This window comes from Dunckerocampus dactyliophorus, chromosome 6 (genome assembly GCF_027744805.1).
Source record: "Dunckerocampus dactyliophorus isolate RoL2022-P2 chromosome 6, RoL_Ddac_1.1, whole genome shotgun sequence".
In the NCBI taxonomy this organism is placed as follows: Eukaryota; Metazoa; Chordata; class Actinopteri; order Syngnathiformes; family Syngnathidae; genus Dunckerocampus; species Dunckerocampus dactyliophorus.
Window position 1 is genome coordinate 5,674,682 of NC_072824.1, and position 17,819 is coordinate 5,692,500.

Consider the following 17,819-nt stretch of genomic DNA (forward strand, 5'->3'; position numbering starts at 1 on the left):
AGCAACATAACAGTTTAATGAAGTATACTCTGCAAGTGTACGTTCCCGTTACAGCTTTCATCTCAGCTGTGTTATTAGTGACAAAGCATATTTGTATCAACGTTTACATTTTTCTCTGCCATTTTTCTTTTCTTCTTTTATTTTTATTTTTTGAGTTTTCTTGTGTATTTGGTCATTTTAGAAAGTGCCTCTGGCAAATAAAAAAAGCAACTACTAGGCCAGGGCCTGATAGTGTAGCTAACACATTTAATGTAAGTATGTTTTATAAATTTGACAGCTACCTGTATATAAAACGTGAATTAATTCGCTTTTAATGCTAATTGACGTTTGAAGGATCATGAAAACAGGTTTGCTGATGCCTGTGAGGCAAAACTGAGGAAACACTCTTTAGTGGTGAAGAGGTCACATGACGACTCTGCACATAAAAACATTACTCATGTGACTCCTGCTGTCATTTCCAACATGGCAGCCGGCGCTGTGGGGCTGATTCTGCTCATTTTCCTCAGTGAAAGTTTAAGTTTGCCTGTCGGCCGCCAGGAAGAGTCCGTGTGTGGTTACCAGGTCAGTAAACTGTGAAATTGTGCGCATTTTTTGTAATTTTCTTTTAAACCGGAAACGTCAATTTAATGCTGACATTTATTGTAGTTCGTGTGAAACAAGTGACGATCCATTAATTAAACACCCATGCTTTTACCTGGGTCAAACTGTGGCCGTCATGAACCCTTTGTCATCTGTCCAGGCAACGTTTTAAGTCACATTTTGACATTCTTAACTGTCACCCAAGTGTAAAAAGAAGTGAAGCGGGGTTATATATTAAAATGTACGTGTGGTGAAAAAGGAAAATGCATACTAATTATCAGAAATATTAGCAATGATTTCATCAGTGTCATCGTATTTGTTACTCGTATGCGCTTTTGGTGCAGGATGAGAGGAAAGGTGCCTGCATTGAAAGCATAAGTAAACAGGCAATGAAAACAGGACGCCCACCTTCCCATCGGTGGAAACAAGCTCAGCAATCACTCTGATTCTTTCGAGACTTGTTTGTGGTATCATTCCGTGAATGTGTCCTGTGTGTTTTGTAAATACATGTTTGCGTGTGCAGTCGTGTCACGCGACCAAGCCCGGCATGTTGAACGTCCACTTGGTCCCACACACGCACGATGACGTCGGCTGGCTCAAGACGGTGGACCAATACTTTTATGGAGGTCAGTCACATGTCTGGACATGCTTGCACTGTAGTAAAAAAGATACAACAGTATAAGTATCTGTATAAGTTAATAGTTTACCGTCTTAATGTTTGTTTTGAAACCAGCTTTCAAGTGGTTGTATTGTATCTTGGTAGGGAAAGTGTCACATCAGCAAAGTTTTTAAGGTGTGTGTGTGTGTGTGTGTAGACCGTAATGACATCCAACATGCGGGGGTGCAGTACATTCTGGACTCTGTGGTGGATCAGCTGCTGAAGAATCCCGACCGCAGGTTCATTTACGTGGAGACGGCCTTCTTCTACCGCTGGTGGAGCCAACAGAGCTCCAGCATGCAGGAGACGGTCAAACAGCTTGTCAATGAAGGTACGCCCACCAACAGAGAGATTACTGTCCTAAAACGGGCTGACTTGGTAAAAGGGTATCCGGTCCAGGCCGTCTGGAGTTTGTCAATGGCGGCTGGTGTATGAGCGACGAGGCCACCACCCACTACAGCGCAGTTATCGACCAGATGACCATGGGCCTCAGGTTCCTCAACGAGACGTTTGGACCTTGTGGACGTCCCCGGGTCGCCTGGCACATTGACCCGTTTGGACACGCCCGTGAGCACGCCTCCATGTTTGCACAGGTACCGAAAGACATGATCATGGTGGAACTCGCTTATGTCGACACCCCACGTTGGACGTCGGATTCACTTTCATATAAACCAGGGGTGTCCAAACCTTTTCCCACCGGGGGCCACAAAGCCTACTGAATATTTAGCAAAGCAACACATGTAGATATGCTAAGAAGTTACATATATTTAAAAAAAAAAAAAAAACTACATCTCAACTTTGTGATAAACGTGAGAAAGCCTATTTATTAGTAGCAGCTTTGCTTCCCCCCCCATTTTTGCGTTTTTTTTCCCCCAAATATTTAAACTTTTTTCTTCAATAATCTTCATACATTTCCATATTATAATTTTTTTACAACCTCTTTATTTTGGTTTATTTCTCCTAATATTACAACTTTTTTTTTAAAACATAGATTTGGTTTTATATTTCAGCTCTATGCTTATAAAATGATATTTTTCTTCATAATGTTACACGTTTATTCTTGTCAAATGGCAACTAATTTTCTCGTTAGAATACGCCTTTGTTCCTTTTACTATTTTGACTTTATTCTTGTAAAATTCCATCTGTTTTTTTTCCATTTTTGCTGTTTTTTTAATGACTTTATTCCATCAATAATATAACTTTTCCCCCAATTTAATTTTCCCCAAATTACAGCTTAATTTTATTTTGTTTCTCATAATATTATGACTTTTTTTTAAGTGTTTTTTTTCTTTAATATTTCAACTACTAAAATGCTACTAAAATGACATTATTTTTCCTGATAATGTTACCTTATTCTAATAAAATTACGACTTTGATTCTCGTTAGATGGATGGAATCTTCTTAGGATACAACATCTTTGTCTTAATATTTTGGCTTTATTCTTGTAAAATGACTGCCGATTTTAAAATCAAGGAGTTGACCTCCCAACCATCTTAAATGAACCCATTTCATTTCTTAAAATATTTGCCGTGGGCCGATAAAATAATAATAATAATAATGGATTAGATTTTGTAGCGCTTTTCAAGGCACCCAAAGCGCTTCACAATGAAGTGAAGCGATTATTCATTCACTCCTCAGTCACACACTGGTGGTGGTAATCCACATCTGTAGCCACAGCCGCCCTGGGGTAGTCTGACAGAAACATGGCAGCCAATTTGCGCCTACGGGCTCTCCGAAAACCACCAAACATTCATTCCCATTCATACACCTGTATGGGCAGCGACTGGAGGGAAGGTGGGTGAAGTGCCCTTGCCCACAACGACAGCAACTGGGTGGAGGGAGCGAAGCTCAAACTGCCAGCCTTCCGGTTTCTGAACGGCCTGCTCTGCCACCTCTTAACAAAAAAATAACAGCCACGTGCCACAAATGTCCCCCAGGCTGCAGTTTGGACACCCCTGATATAAGCTGTTGTTTTTTCTGGTGGCTAAAAAAAATTGTTGATGCCGACTTAAGCGTGCACTTGTAGTAATAAAGTTATGCTTAATTCATTAGATGAGTTGGAGACTCATAGATGGGTTATCGACACAAACGGGACCTTGAATGGATTCCACTGTATTAAACAACACCTTAAAATCACCTCCTGTATGTGTCCTGCTGCAGATGGGCTACGATGGCTTTTTCTTTGGTCGCGTGGACTACCAGGACCGGCGTCAGCGGATGCTGGCAAAGGAGCAGGAGCTTCTGTGGAGGGCTTCTGACAGCCTCGCCCCACCGCTGGCTGACCTCTTCACTGGTAACTAAACCGTCCAAACTGCAGATCCAGCGCCAGTAGATGTCGTTGGTCTCTACTAATTTGTCCCTGACAGGCATCCTTCCTAATGGGTATAACCCCCCTGACGGCTTCTGCTGGGATCAGTCATGTGACGACCCACCAATCAGAGATGACCCGAAGCTGGAGGACTACAACGTTGAAGACGTGGTTGAACGCTTCCTCAATATTGCAAACAGCCAAGTGAGAGTCACAAACTGATTGGACAGGAAAGCGTTTCTAACAGGATGGGACTGATGTTCGTCTTCTTCCTGGCTCAGGCGCTGGTGTACAAGACGGATCACATCATCATGACCATGGGCTCAGACTTCCAGTACGAGAACGCCAACCTGTGGTACAAGAACCTGGACAAGCTGATCCACTACGTCAACGCTCGACAGTCCAACGGAAGTCGAGTCAACCTGCTTTACTCCACGCCTTCGTGTTACCTTCAAGAGCTGCACAGAGCCAACCTCTCCTGGTAGGATCCAAACACGAGCCCGCGACTGTGACTCAGAACCGTCCTGAACGTTCTATTTCTGGGTCCTCCTCTCAGGGTTCTGAAGACGGACGACTTCTTCCCCTATGCTGATGACGCTCACGACTTCTGGACCGGCTACTTCAGCAGCAGGCCTGCGTTGAAACGCTATGAGAGGCTCAGCAACAGCAATCTGCAGGTGGGTTCAGTTAAGATGGTTGGGAGGACGTCTCCTGCTTGAGTCAAAAACCACAGTCTTGTTTTTGAAGACTTGTAACCAGCTGGAGGTTCTGGGTGGACCAGCCTCCAGGAGGGGACACTTTGGCAAGGGGGACAGTCGCACCTTAAGTAAGTTCTTTTCTTGGACCGGTCCATTGAACAGTTATTAGTTGGTCTTTGACTGCTCGTTCTGTGTACCAGAGAGCGCCATGGCGGTGGCCCAGCACCATGATGCCGTCTCGGGCACCGAGAAGCAACACGTCGCAAACGACTACGCCAGGAGGCTCGCCAACGGGTGGCAACATTGTCAAGTATGTCACACCGCAAAGTTGAGGGTTCCTTAAGTGTGTTCACCTGCTGCTTTTTACGCTGGAGCCTATCCCAGTTAACCAACAATAGAAATAAAATACAAAGATTCAAAATGATTTGAAACATCAAAACCACAGGATCGCTCCTCTTGCAAGTAATTAATGACAGCGGCAACCTTGCACAAAATAATCACCACAAATCTCAAAAAGACTCTTGATAATCCACAGTCACAGAAATGTAGTAAAACAGCAGATTATAACGTCATTTAATTAATGCGATTGCTCCTCACTCCTCTTGAAGGCAATTTATCACAGCGGGAACCTTGCACAAAATAATTTAGAACCACTCCAAATAAGACTGGAAATAGTCCACAAAGTCAGATAAATTCCAGTAATACATTAGAATAGAGCGTGTCATTTAATTAATGTAACCCCTCCTCTTACAAGTCATTATTGACAGCAGCAACTTTGCACAAAATAATCAGGGAAAAACTCCAAATGAGACTGGAGAGCATGATAGATTAGAATGGAACGTGTTATTTGATTCATGCGATCGCAAAACCTGAGGACAGCAGCAACCTTGCACAAAATAATCATAGCGACCCTGAAGACTGGAAAAAGTCTACTAAGTGAAAGGGAGGTGAAAACAATGTCCAGGCCCTTAAATGATTTTTCACTTTGTTTTCAAGGTTGACTGTGAATATTATCAACATGAAAAGTGGAGACTCTGTGATGATAAGGCCTTGTGTGAGAATGCTGTCTCATCCGTCTGTCTATTTACTGTATTTACGTACAAGGACAGTGCATATTAATAGACATTTCTGTCAATACGCCAGAATTAGCCAAAAGGCTATTTTTCATCTGTAGTCCCTCGTCCTAATCCCATACACACATACAGTACATGACAGGATACCAACAACAGCAGTACCAGTCAGTCTGTAGTTGTGTTGGCAGTTCTGATTGTCAATAAGCCATTTCTTTAAGTGGATCACAAGGTCCTTTTCACAATTATTGTGAAAGAAAGAAATCTGCCTTTGCCTTTCATTCCGTTGTTTTGTCGTGGTTGTTCGTTTCAGTCAAGTGATTGCTGATCGACCACCTCTTCGTCATTCTCTCAATGTCCGGGCAAAAGCTACAGTATTTTATATCAACACAAAAACATCACGATCCGTGAGATGTGGAACCCGGAAGAGTTTGCAGCTAGGGAATGGGCACATTATGCATTTCCCAGCATGCTTTGCTGTAGTTAAAATGATCACTTTTGACTGTCTTATGCCTCTTTAAGTTGCTATTTTGTACAGACAAGGTGTAATAGTTCAAGTGCTGCCGATTTTAGTCTTGTACAGTTAAATTATTTAGACTTTTGGTCTGAGGAAAGTAGTAGTTTATACCGGAGAAATCTCTTAATTACGCAGATCTGTGTAGGTTCCTTGTTTGATAAGGTTCGTGAGGCAGGCCAACTCAATGCTGTTTTCCAACTCAGGCCCGGGGCCAGATGGGCCTGAGTTTCACCCATATGCCATAGAGGAAGAGGAGGAGGCGGGGAAAGCGGAAGTAAATAGTCAGGTGGGACGCTTTGAATGGCGTGCTGAATGTTGGCTGTTAGCATGTCCTGACCCAGTCTTTGACAATAAGAGTAGGGATTCGACCATGTTTTGTTTTGGTCCTTGCGTAGCCTTGCAGAACTGCTGGACATGACGGATCTGGAAGTGGACTTTGATTTAATCTCAGCTAAAATGCATCATGTATAGCACCACGTCCCCACTTTATCTCCTGACGGCTCTTCCGTTCTCCAGGTTCTGGTCAGCAACAGTCTGGCTGTCCTCAGCGGCTCAACGGCCGAGCGGGTCTACTGCAACGACCTCAACATCAGCGTGTGTTCTCTCACAGAGTCCAGCAAGAAGGTGGTTAAATCATGAGTTCCTCAATGAATGAAGACTTTTGAATGACAAGTTTCTCCTCAAGTTCTCCATCAACGTGTTCAACCCCCTGGCTCGTCCCATCACCTGGCCCGTCAGGCTTCCTGTTAACGGGACTGCGTACGTGGTGTCTGATGCTCAGGGAAAGACTGTGGACTGTGAGGTGAGAGTGTGTGTGTGAGTTTTTAGATGATCTGCAATGTTTGTACATGTTCCATGTCTTGCCTCAGGTGGTTCCGGTGTCTCAAGCCACGCGGAATGTGAGGAGGAGCCGCGGCTTTGCTGTGAACGAGCTCCTCTTCCAGGTGCAAGCCCCTCCACTGGGCTTCAGCACTTACTTTGTGTCCTTGCTTCAAGACGGTTCTCCACCAGTCTTTAAGTGGTACCGCGGACCCAAATCCATCTGGAACAAGGTCTTCATACACTTGGTGCATGTTGGGAAGTCCATCCAAAACACCAGGAGTCAACACGTAATGTGCTTTTCAATGCTGCAGTATCTACAAGTGACATTCGACCCAGACACCGGCCTGCTGAGTGGCCTGGCCAACTTGGAGACCAAACAGAACATCAGGCTGGCGCAGAACTTCTACTGGTTTGTGTGTCCCACAGGCGCCCTGATGTCAACGTCAACTGGTGGTTGACTTTTGAGCACTTGTGTGTCCAAGGTACAACGCCAGCGATGGCAACAACACAGCGAGCAACCAGCCGTCAGGAGCTTACATCTTTAGACCCAACTCCTCCACGCCGTTTGTCATCAGCAAGACCGTCAAGACGGAAAGTATTCGGGTACGGAGCGACATGACATTTTGGGTTGGATCACCAACAGCTGAGTATCAACATTTTAAAGCGCATGCAGAGCTAAAGCTGCTGCTGTCCACTCATGATGCTCATGATACTTCAAATGGAGCTACTGCCATCTTGTGGAGTTCATTGTTTTTCAAATGACATCATGGCAGACTATAAGACTCTGTGGTGAATTGGAGCATTATGGTATTTGATTTGATCATTTTAGAAGTAACATGAGCGTTCTTACCTTCCTCAGACGTCAGTGATGCAGGAAGTGAGGCAATGGTTCGCTCCCTGGGTGTCGCAGGTGGTTCGTCTCCATGCCGACAGTCGGGTTCTGGAGCTGGAGTGGACTGTGGGCCCCATTCCCATTGAGTGAGTGGCACCCCGATATTTGGTCCGTGTGAGACATCCAAGCGACGTAAACATCTTTCTCTCAGCGACGACCTGGGCAAGGAGGTGATCACTCGATTAGACACGGACATCAAGTCTTCAGGGATCTTCTACACAGACTCCAATGGAAGAGAGGTTCTGCAGAGGAAGTGAGTTGACGCACACACAAACTTGACATAATACTTATAATACAAAATGTACGACTTTTCACTGCCTCTTCTTTTTTACGAAGAGGCCACATGATGCAAAAAAAAGAGGAGGGACATCCGTATTTAAAGACTTCAAATGTACTAATTTACAGCATTGTAGAGCAACCGATTTTTTACGGCGCAGGGACGTTGCTGCGTGTTTGCCCCTGCCGGCCACTCCGTGAATAACCTGAGGATGTGCTGAAGTGTGTCGACGGGTATCATGGTATAATTCAGGGCTGTCCAAACCTTTTCCACAGCAGTATTGTCCTTTGCTGGACAATAATGTCCTACAAATGATTGCTGATAAGCGATATTATTGTCAACACTATTTTGACACCATTTTGTCATGAATGTAATGATAATATATGGCATAATAATGAGTACACCGTATCAAAAGCAATAAACTTTAATTTCTCAAGGGTATTTAACATTGTAATTGGAATGTCAAGGGCTTTTAAATAAAATTAAACAAAAAAGACAAAACACCCCAATGAAAATAAATAAATAAATAAAAATCAGAATCAATCTCAATATTTCTGATTTTGAATCGGTGTCACTTTTGTTATTGTCTGAATATTAAAAAAAAAAAAAACGGTGAAAAACGTATGAAATAAGTTCACATTGTGTGTCAAAGCAGACGTCAGCTCATTTGCATATACTGTTCATTCCTGTTTACGTTTAATGAGGTGTAACGTTTTGTCGGAGTTTGGTCAAAGTACGTGTGTTTTAGATGCTCCAAAATGCGTTTGTAGCACAATGAGGTGTTATACTTCGGTAATCACAGCATCTGAAACGTAAGTTCCACCGTTTTGTATAATTTATTTCATTGTCTATGTCACAAAATGACGATGTACAAACCGGCTGAGACATCAGCTTGTGTTTTATACACAACAGGCAGGAAGAAAGTATTCCACAATGTTTCCTCTGTTTATTCAATAAGTTTGTAGTATATTTTCACATGGCTGTGTGCGTCGTGACCCTGGAAAGTCACTGCACCGTCGCTGGTACTCCTGTGAATACTCTAATTTGCTGGTGGCCCGTTCCGGAGAATCACCCTTTTGCGTTTTTTTGCTTGTTATTCCTCACGACGCTCACTTGCAGCACTCTGTGTGTACACTCGCTAGCGCCAACAAACACGCATGTCAAACACGTTTTTATTCTTTGTGCGGTTAATCAATTTATTGATTATCATGAGGCCTAGCTGCATACATAAAAATGAAAGTAGGCCACTTTGATATTGTTCACATTTGTGTTTAGTAAGACTAGATGATGGATTTTTTTTTTTTCTAATCTAAAATAAAATTTCATAATTTCTGGCTGATGTATATTTTTTTATCAGACAATTATAATTGTAAATTTTTTTTGTCAATTTTATTGAAATTGGGACTGAGTATTAGGGCTACATTGGGGGGGGGAAACAAATCGGAGATTTAGAGAAAATGAAGTCGAGAAAAAAGGTCGTAAATTTACAAGAAAAAAAGTCGTAATATTACCTTTGCCCAAGGCCAAAGATAACATAAGTTCCGCCTTTTAATAGCTGTCTCAGGCAATGCCTGTTACGACAAAATATTCAAATAATCAAGAATAGGGTCGTAAATTTCAGAGAATGAAGTCGTAAATGTACGAGGAAAAACTCGTAATAAATTTACGAGAATAAAGTTCTACATTTCCAAGAAAAAGCTTGTAACTTTGTTACAGGCATTGTCTGAAGCAGCTATGAAAAGGGGGGCCTTATGTGACCTTGTGAGGGGGCAGGGTAAGGAAGGCGGAAGTGAGAAGGGCTAGACCTGCTATTCTAAATGCTAAATGCTCTGTCACTGCTCAATACGCACCCAGAACGCAATCGGTTCAACTGGGTTCTACGCATGTGCAGAACGTGTTTACATCCCGTCTGCCTATTTTTCGGCAATCACATGTTAGGCATGTTTAATCTACGCCATCCGTCGATCTATTTTACGGCAGCAAGCGTCCCCCCTTTCACTCCCAAAAACGTTTCTCTGAGAAATAACACACAAAGGCATTTGATAGGTACAGTAGATATGAGGGAAAGGCTTCTTGAGACGTCATCTGTACTTCTGTGAAGAAGGTGTCGGACGTTTCGCTCCTTATCCGAAGAGCTTCGTCAGCGAACTAATAAGTGCTGGTAGCCTAGGCCTTAAGTACAGTAAGAGTGGGCGGAATTGGTGTGCCAACACCCTCCTTCTATTGGTTCCTTACACTAAGCCTGGGCGGAGTAGTGGTCTAATCCTCTCCTGCTATTAGCACCTCCGATCAAAGGGAAGTGTCGCTCCCTGAGTTGGGTATGAACGACTCTGATACTGGCTCGTTAGCATCTATTGTTCTGGCTCGGCCCTGGCTTCACCTCATTTGCAAGACTACGAGCTGTGGGTTTTGGTCTCAGTAACCTGCTGAACACAGGGTCCAAATTAAACCTCAAACCACCATTCCGATTCAATGATGGGTTCTGTTGTTTGACAAAAATAGCTTCCTTTACTCCTCTTTCAAACCATCTGTTTGATGGAAAAAAAAAAAGCTGAATCTTCTAAATTAATCCATGATTGCACTCTACTTATGGTTGTTTACATTGAAATATAACTGTATTTTATGTGTTTTATTCTATTTATTTATGTATGTTACACGTAACCGGATATGACATTTACGTCTGCACTATGTGCATTGCGTAAGTTTTTACGTACTTATAAAATAACCTCCCGACATTACATCTATGAAGTATGGTTATCCATTTAACAAAATAATAATACTATAATAAGAATAACTACCACAGCACGTGACGTCGCAGAAGAGCTGTTGCAAAACTTAGCTAAAGGAGGATGTGACATAGTCCTTGCACATGCGCGGGACCGATTGTGTTCCAGGTAAAAAAAAAAATAAAAGCTTGCCTGAAACAAGAGGAAAGTTTCCTTCCTTCCTGAAGAGTCATGCTCTATTTTCTCTGACACGTAATATTACCAATTTATTCTCGTAAATGTACCACATTATTCTGTTACTGTTAGGATTTAATTCTCGTAAATTTGACTTTTTTCAGGTGTTTTTGTTTTTTTTCAATGTGGCCCTAATACTCAGAAATGATTCTTAAATAAATCAAGGCAAATTTGTATTTTATTTTTTTCACCGTTCAAAATGTTATGATGCAGGCTGTTTTTAGTATGTGGGGTTTTTTTTTTGAATATGCCAAATGTAAACGGCCGCCAGGATGGACTTTGATTTATGTAAAGGTGTGCGCACACACAGATATACATACTTGGGCGATGGGTTTAAACTATGCAAAAAATACACTTTTAAAATAAAAGCTTTGTCTAACCCAGGCATGACGTAAAATGTTATTTTCCAATTTGGATTAACCTCATGCAGGGAGAAGCACAGGGCCACAGGTGTCCTACTTGGGTTATTTTGCCAGGTCTTAAATCATCTAATTCTGCAGATATTTCCGCCATGAATGGATGAAGGTCTTTGGAGCACTTTAAGATGTGGCATTCATGGACACATTAATGTTGATGTGTTTCACAGGAAAGACTTCCGGCCCACTTGGCACCTGAGGCAGTCGGAGCCCATTGCCGGGAACTACTACCCCATCAACTCTCGTGCCTTCATTAAGGTCCGTTGCAGCCATCCTCACATGGACACATTGAGTGCCACATTCCACATTATACCCTATTGATGCGCTTGTGTTATCAGGATGATGAGGACCAACTCACTGTGGTGACAGATCGCTCCCAAGGTGGCGGAAGCATCCAGAACGGCTCTCTGGAGATCATGGTCAGGCTGGACACACACATAAACACACACATCCTTGCTTTACCGCTGGTCTCCCGCTTGTCCAGCTCCACCGCCGTCTTTTGTACGACGACGTTCGCGGAGTCGCCGAGCCCCTTAACGAGACCTCTCACATCTTCCCGGACGGTCTTGTGGTCCGAGGGCGTCTCCTGATCTCCCTCGACCGCCCGGCCACCGCAGCAGACACGCACCGCCCCGTAGCGCAGGGGATGGTACTGCAGCCCCTGCTTACGTTCACCGAAGGAGACCTGCACCCGAACACTCGACTGGAGGTGATCAACAAGCGTCTTCAGATTGCATCTGGATGTGTGCTTCATACTTAAGCGAGTTGTCTTCAGTTCTCAGGACTTCAGGCTGCGCTGCCCCCTGCTGTCCACTTGCTGACGCTGAGTCAGTGGGACGAGCAGCTGGTACTGCTGAGGCTGGAGCATCAGTTTCAGAGCTGGGAGAGCAAAGTCAACTCGCAGCCGGTCACCATCAACCTGCAGGTCAAACTCCTCCACTAATATATGCCTTTTGGAGAGGAGCAACTAGTATGTTCGGTTGGATGGCATGTATATGTAGTGACATGTGATGTTTGTTCCGTGCAGAAGCTCTTTTCCACTCTGGAGGTTCTGGGTGTGTCCGAGTTGAACCTGTCAGCCAATCAGTGGAAAGATGAGATGACGCGTTTTGATTGGACACCACAGACAGGTATGCAATTATGTTACAACTCAAGTCAATGTGGAGATGCACGATATTGGCTTTTTTACCGATGTATTGATGTTGTTCAGCATCTCACTTACGGATACTGATATTGGCAGCAGCTCTTCCCTCAAAATGTCGTGTAATGAACATACGATGCTTCTTTTGCTGTGATGCATTTCACAAATACACTATTTGTACACAATAAGACAAATACGGCAATATTCAATACAGTAATCCCTCGTTTATCGCGGTTAACTGGTTCCAGACCTGACCACGATAAGTGAATTTCCAAGAAGTAGGATTCAATCTTAACTAGAGAAGCACTCAGAGAGCACTCCGTAAAGCGGCATAGCGCTCGTCATCCCTCGCTACATGGCAGTTCAAATATCACTCCCTCAGTTTTTTGGTTTTTTTTCAAAAAATAGCTGGGATAGGCTCCAGCATGCCCCCGCGACCCTAATGAGGAAGAAGCGGTATAGAAAATGGATGGATGGATGGATAAATTATTGCTGTTTCGTGGTTGACTGTGGCCCATTATTAGTCAAAAATTGTAAGAAGTTGTATGTAGTATTCTGGCCACTAGGCGCCAGTAATGACTCGGAACATTGACGGGACATGACATTACATCACATTGCCGTCACACTGCATGTAGTCAGCGATGGGATGTCCAACATGATAGAGTGAAAGGAAGTTTGGAAGTGTGTGTGTGGAAGTGGTAAGTAGTAAGCTTTTGGCTTCTTACTTTGTCTTTCTTCCTCAGTCTGTTTTGAAACCCTTTCATCAGTTTAGAACAAATAAACTGGAGGCTTGCTAGCATGCTATGCAGCTGTGGCTGTCCCTTGTGTTTCTGTCACTCTGCAATCCGTACTGGAAAGGCGGTTCTGCACAAGCGCGAGACTTGCGTCACTTTCTCCTTTCACTAATTTTTACAACAGCGTTCCTGTGCTGTGGTAGTTAGTATTTTTTTAAATGTAAATGTAAATATGTAATATATTGGGAGGTTATTTTATAAGTGACCCTTGTTAAAATACTTCGTTAGCATGCGGATGTTTCTGTCGTCTTTATTCACCAAGACTGAGCTACTGAGCTGTGGGTGACGTATATTACACATGCATAGTAGAAATGTTGAAGTGTTGTCTGACGTTTACGATCTGTAACTGCCATAAAATAGTTCAACAGATGACAAAGAGCAATGGTTCCCAAACTTTTTACAGTCGCGTACGCCTTCAGACATTTGACCTGAAGCCATGTACCCCCTACTCCTGAACACTTAAAAAACAAACCTTTGTATCTTCATTAACTTGAAATATTGAAAACAATTAGTTGGTTAATTCATTTTATAGGAATTCCGGGTCAAAAATGTGTATTTTGCATGGTCACATTTTGATAAATGTTTCGCATGAGCACTGATAAATAGAAAAGTATTCATCCTACATAATTTTTATTCCAGTCTGATGTTGGCATCCTTCTATTTAAATGGCTTCACTTTTTTTGTCCACTGATGGACTATGGTGCAAGTCTGTATATTAACTTAATACCAATTTGAAGTGGAAACTTTAACAATCATGATAAAGCAGTATCCGAAGCACAAAAATACATACTGTGTAACCAACGATGAAGCCTCATTTTCGGGGGAATCCCCACTCACAGTGACAGGTTTTCTGTGCTGTGCGGCGATTGGAACACCAAATATCAATGAAATCTTCAAGATGAAACACTCTTATTGCACAAAATAATTATCAAACTTATTTGTTCTTACGATACACACAGAGCAATGAACTCGTATTTACACTAATTGTTTTTCAGTTTTATTCGCGTACCCCCATCACAATTGGCGTCCCCACTTTGGGAACCTAGGACAGAGTACACATGCGCAGTATAACTCTGCTTGCCTATCACGTCAGTGCTGAAAAATAGGCCGACTGGATGTAGCCGCGTTCTGCACATGCTAGAACCGATCGTGTTTCCAGTACGGATGGATCCCTCAGCCTGCTCAAGTGTAAACCCAGAATGTAATGGTGACTATAGGGTTGTTATTTCATGTCTACATGGCTCTAATAATGGTAAAGAACATGTCAAACATGTTTTGCTTGCTCAAACTACAAAAATATTCAATGTATTAACATTGAATCCTACTTTGCGGAAATGTATTCGTCTGGAAACAATTAGCCGCGATAATCAAGGGACGACTGTACTATTCTCGTTGTGTCTCTGGATAGTCACAAGTAAATGTGCAAGCAATGGTTTGTTTCCAACGTAAGTCAGCCAGTCTGCGGGGCGTGGACTTAACAGGTTCCGCTTCATTAGCTACGATAGAAGCCGTTTAATATTTGGAGTCTCACGTTGCTAAATAAAGTCATAAAATGTGAAGGCGTGCCACGTGTACACAATGACTATTATATTTGTACCTGTGAGGTTTTTTGGGTTTTTTTTCCTCCTCAGGCGAGAAGCCACTGAAGAAAAAGCTTGAGGACGCTTCCCCGTGGGAGGTCACCTTAACACCAATGGAGATCCGAACCTTCCTGCTCAGAGTGGATCTCAGATAATCCCAGATGAAACGCTCTGGTTGCATCAGGATGGGTGTTTCTTTCAAATCCTTTGACCTCCATCTTGTGTGTTAGCAATGGGCAGCTGTATTGTCACATCCACTCTGGGACCTCAAATCCACCACCTTCGTTGTGCCTTTGGAGATGACAAACACCACACCATCACAAAACCATGAGCCAAGATTCTCTCTGCACAAATAAATGCTTTTATATTGATTAATGAAATCAATAATTCCAACTTTGCAAATTCCTCCTTCTCTCATAGTATATCAGTGGGTTACTTTGATTTTTGAAGAGAATGATATTAACTCACAGAACACTTCACTGGGTACACAATCCAGCATAATCCAATACAGTAGATCTGTACAAATGGCACAAAAAATCAAATAATGGACACACCAATAAAAAGCCCTATTTCTTCTACTCTACACCCCATAATATGCGTCGCAATTAGTCGTCATTTTAAATCGAGCATTACACAAATAATTACAGGCACACAGTATTGTACTCACAAAACAGCAGTTACACAACATCAAATCTTGTCAAAGCATCTTCCTGCTGGAAAATGTTGAGTGAATTGACTTGTCAGACAGCACCCTCTGCTGGTTCACCGCTGTAGCACTCTTTCTCCCACAGATAGTGCCATCAAAGCACTTCCTACTACTGAAAATAAATGTCGACATATGTACAAAGAGTAAGTGTAGTCAGAAGTGATCATTATGTTTGTCAAGGCTAAATTTTTGTATAGAATCTTTAATAGCGCAAGTACGCACAGGGCCGCCTCTCCCTACACGCAGAAGACGCACTGTGCATCAAGCCCCACAATGCACGAGGGATCCCATTTTGCACAATGGGGCGCATTCGCTGTGCAGAGGATGCGTGACAGCTCACGGCAGAAAAGAAAAGGGCAGAATTCACTCACCTGTCACTCCCTGGTGTTGTAATGGTACAAGCTGATACCTTTGATGGCAGAGGGCATGGGTTCACTCACTGCCATGGACAGTTATTTTGAAATATTCTGTTAATTTGTTATTTTGCAGTAATAAGAATGTATGAAACAACACAAGTATTTGTATTAGTACATGCATCTCAATAAATTTAGGTTCAAGTCAATCTCATTAAGCGTTTAAATAATTCAAAATAATTTACACAGCAATGTGATACGTTTGGGCTTTATTGGGCCGTTACAACAGCCAAACCAAAAAAAAAAAACAAGCAAAAAAAATCTTTCGCATGAGTCGGCCCACTACGACGTCATTACCCAGGCTGCTTGTGGCCTTTATCCCCGCTCTAAAAACAACTCAAGTACAAAAACACAAAAAGGTGAGAAGTCATTCCATTTTGGCTTCGGTTGTGCACTCGGCATCGTGCGAGTAGGAGCATTCATCGCCATGTGTGCACGCGCCCTGTAATACAGAGAAGGGTTAATAATGGCAAAAAGAACAAACTGTACAAAAAACTACTTCTTCTACTTCGTTTATGAAGACACCGATTTCAAAATAATGGCGTCTTTGCTGTGCAGGAGAACCGACCTGTTTGAACCTCTTGCAGGGAAAGTTCTTCAGCTGCGAAGAATCTGTGATCTGGTTCTTCCGCTTGTTCTGGTTCTTGAGCCGCTTTTTCTGCAGGTCATTTGAGATGCCACCACTAGGGGGCGAAAGACGCTGATTTAGAGAAATGACTGGGTGATGAAGGAAGGATATTAAAATGGGCAGCTTTAGGTACCCGGCTTTTGCTCTGGCTTTGGGCCCCCAGAATGCTTGCGGGTTCTCCTGGAATCGGGTCAAGTGGCGCTGACGGGACTGAGGGTTGGCGTCGTCCCTCACGGTGAAACACGCTTCAAAGCTATGAAGTTAAAAAAAAAAAAAAAAAACATGCACGGTGAAAAAACATGGCTGACACGGGTTGAAGAATCTGAATGACGCCACCTCACCTGGGCTGATTGGAGAGGATCTTGCAGGCGGGGCTCATCTCTGAAAGTTTCTCCCGTTTGACCGGGTTGGTCTTCTCCTACAGGTAAGAGACGATTACATTTATAAACAATACAAATCATCATACGTTTGTTTCAGGCTGAGACTAAAGGGGACGTCACCCAGCAGCGCATGATGTCCCAGATGATGGCGGGGGGCGCGTCCGTCTTGATGGCGTTTTTGCAGGCGTGAGACAGGGAAACTCTGTGACCTGCGTGCAGAAGAGCTGACCTGCACACACAGTAACACACTCCATTAGTGAGACCAGTGGACATCAACAGATGCACTGTGTCTTACAGTCTTTGGACTCTGTGTGTACCTAAACTGGAGCAGAGGTGGCGTATTGCAGTGTATGGTGCTGCTCAGACTGTCCACCGTGTAATAAAGCGGTGCGTCCTCCAGCTCCTGTGCGGCAGGAAGGGCATCGAGTTACAACACGCAGGAAGCTGACGTGTGGCAGAAGTGTCAAAATAAAACACCGACCTCGGTCACCATGCTCAGCATCCCCTCGATCCGCTTGGATGTGCCAAAACGAGATGGGTTCCCCGACACCGCCGACAAAACCTTCTGGACGAAGGCCTGGTTGTGGATAGGTTCTGCCCAGATTGGACCCCCCAGCTAAGAATACATACACAAACACACGCGCACACACACACAAAATGGACGTTAAGTACGAGGTTACATTTGTGTTGTAATTAAAAGTTAGATGTTGGGCTTTATTGAGCAATCTTGTGATGGTCACATGACTCGCCTGATGTCTCTGTCCACAGTGCTCACATGCTGGTCCCACAGGCGGTCCAGTGGCAGCAGAATATTTCATGCTGAAATCAACAATCGCACTCACTGTCAGTCAGCCACATGCCATCCTTGTTTTATGTGCCATAAAATAACACTTTAATAACATAAAAATAAATACGACAGTGTGGGTTAAATAAAGAAAAAATAATAAAAATGTGATGGTGGCAAAGTGTGGGTAAAATCA

The 17,819-nt window shown here is 43.3% G+C and overlaps 2 protein-coding genes across 4 annotated transcripts in view; one reads left to right on the forward strand and one right to left on the reverse strand.

Moving 5' to 3' along the window:
• Positions 1-437: 437 nt before the first annotated feature.
• man2b1 (mannosidase, alpha, class 2B, member 1) lies at positions 438-16,018 on the forward strand. Of its 2 annotated transcripts, none has more exons than XM_054780006.1 (23): positions 438-561; positions 1,103-1,205; positions 1,395-1,568; positions 1,637-1,830; positions 3,398-3,530; positions 3,604-3,749; positions 3,827-4,026; positions 4,102-4,222; positions 4,293-4,371; positions 4,444-4,553; positions 6,347-6,454; positions 6,516-6,632; positions 6,700-6,882; positions 6,964-7,061; positions 7,135-7,242; positions 7,511-7,630; positions 7,696-7,797; positions 11,368-11,455; positions 11,536-11,616; positions 11,682-11,906; positions 11,973-12,122; positions 12,225-12,327; positions 14,764-16,018. In XM_054780006.1, the coding sequence occupies exons 1-23, from the start codon at positions 463-465 to the stop codon at positions 14,865-14,867; spliced, it is 2,946 nt and encodes a 981-aa protein (XP_054635981.1). In that variant the 5' UTR covers positions 438-462; the 3' UTR covers positions 14,868-16,018. The 2 variants fall into 2 exon arrangements, with proteins under 2 accessions (XP_054635981.1, XP_054635980.1); XM_054780005.1 differs by having other exon boundaries at positions 7,135-7,255; positions 7,512-7,630; positions 14,764-15,997.
• trmt1 (tRNA methyltransferase 1) overlaps positions 16,007-17,819 on the reverse strand; it is an 8,264-nt gene continuing 6,451 nt past the window's right edge. For both annotated transcript variants that reach the window (XM_054780008.1, XM_054780009.1), the window contains exons 9-16: positions 17,589-17,658; positions 17,321-17,455; positions 17,157-17,242; positions 16,960-17,068; positions 16,801-16,877; positions 16,593-16,712; positions 16,400-16,514; positions 16,007-16,273 (exon numbers count right to left, since the gene is read on the reverse strand). In XM_054780008.1, the coding sequence (XP_054635983.1) occupies positions 16,199-16,273; positions 16,400-16,514; positions 16,593-16,712; positions 16,801-16,877; positions 16,960-17,068; positions 17,157-17,242; positions 17,321-17,455; positions 17,589-17,658 (787 nt within the window). In that variant the 3' untranslated portion in view covers positions 16,007-16,198. The remainder of the gene's footprint in view (positions 16,274-16,399; positions 16,515-16,592; positions 16,713-16,800; positions 16,878-16,959; positions 17,069-17,156; positions 17,243-17,320; positions 17,456-17,588; positions 17,659-17,819) is intronic.

What these genes read in the sequence shown, in the direction of transcription:
- man2b1 (XM_054780005.1), top strand. Translation starts at nt 463, where the DNA reads ATGGCAGCCGGCGCTGTGGGGCTGATTCTGCTCATTTTCCTCAGTGAA. An exon ending in GAAAGACTGTGGACTGTGAG is followed by an intron (nt 6,633 to 6,699) that starts GTGAGAGTGTGT and finishes GTCTTGCCTCAG; the next exon opens with GTGGTTCCGGTGTCTCAAGC. An exon ending in CGGTCACCATCAACCTGCAG is followed by an intron (nt 12,123 to 12,224) that starts GTCAAACTCCTC and finishes TGTTCCGTGCAG; the next exon opens with AAGCTCTTTTCCACTCTGGA.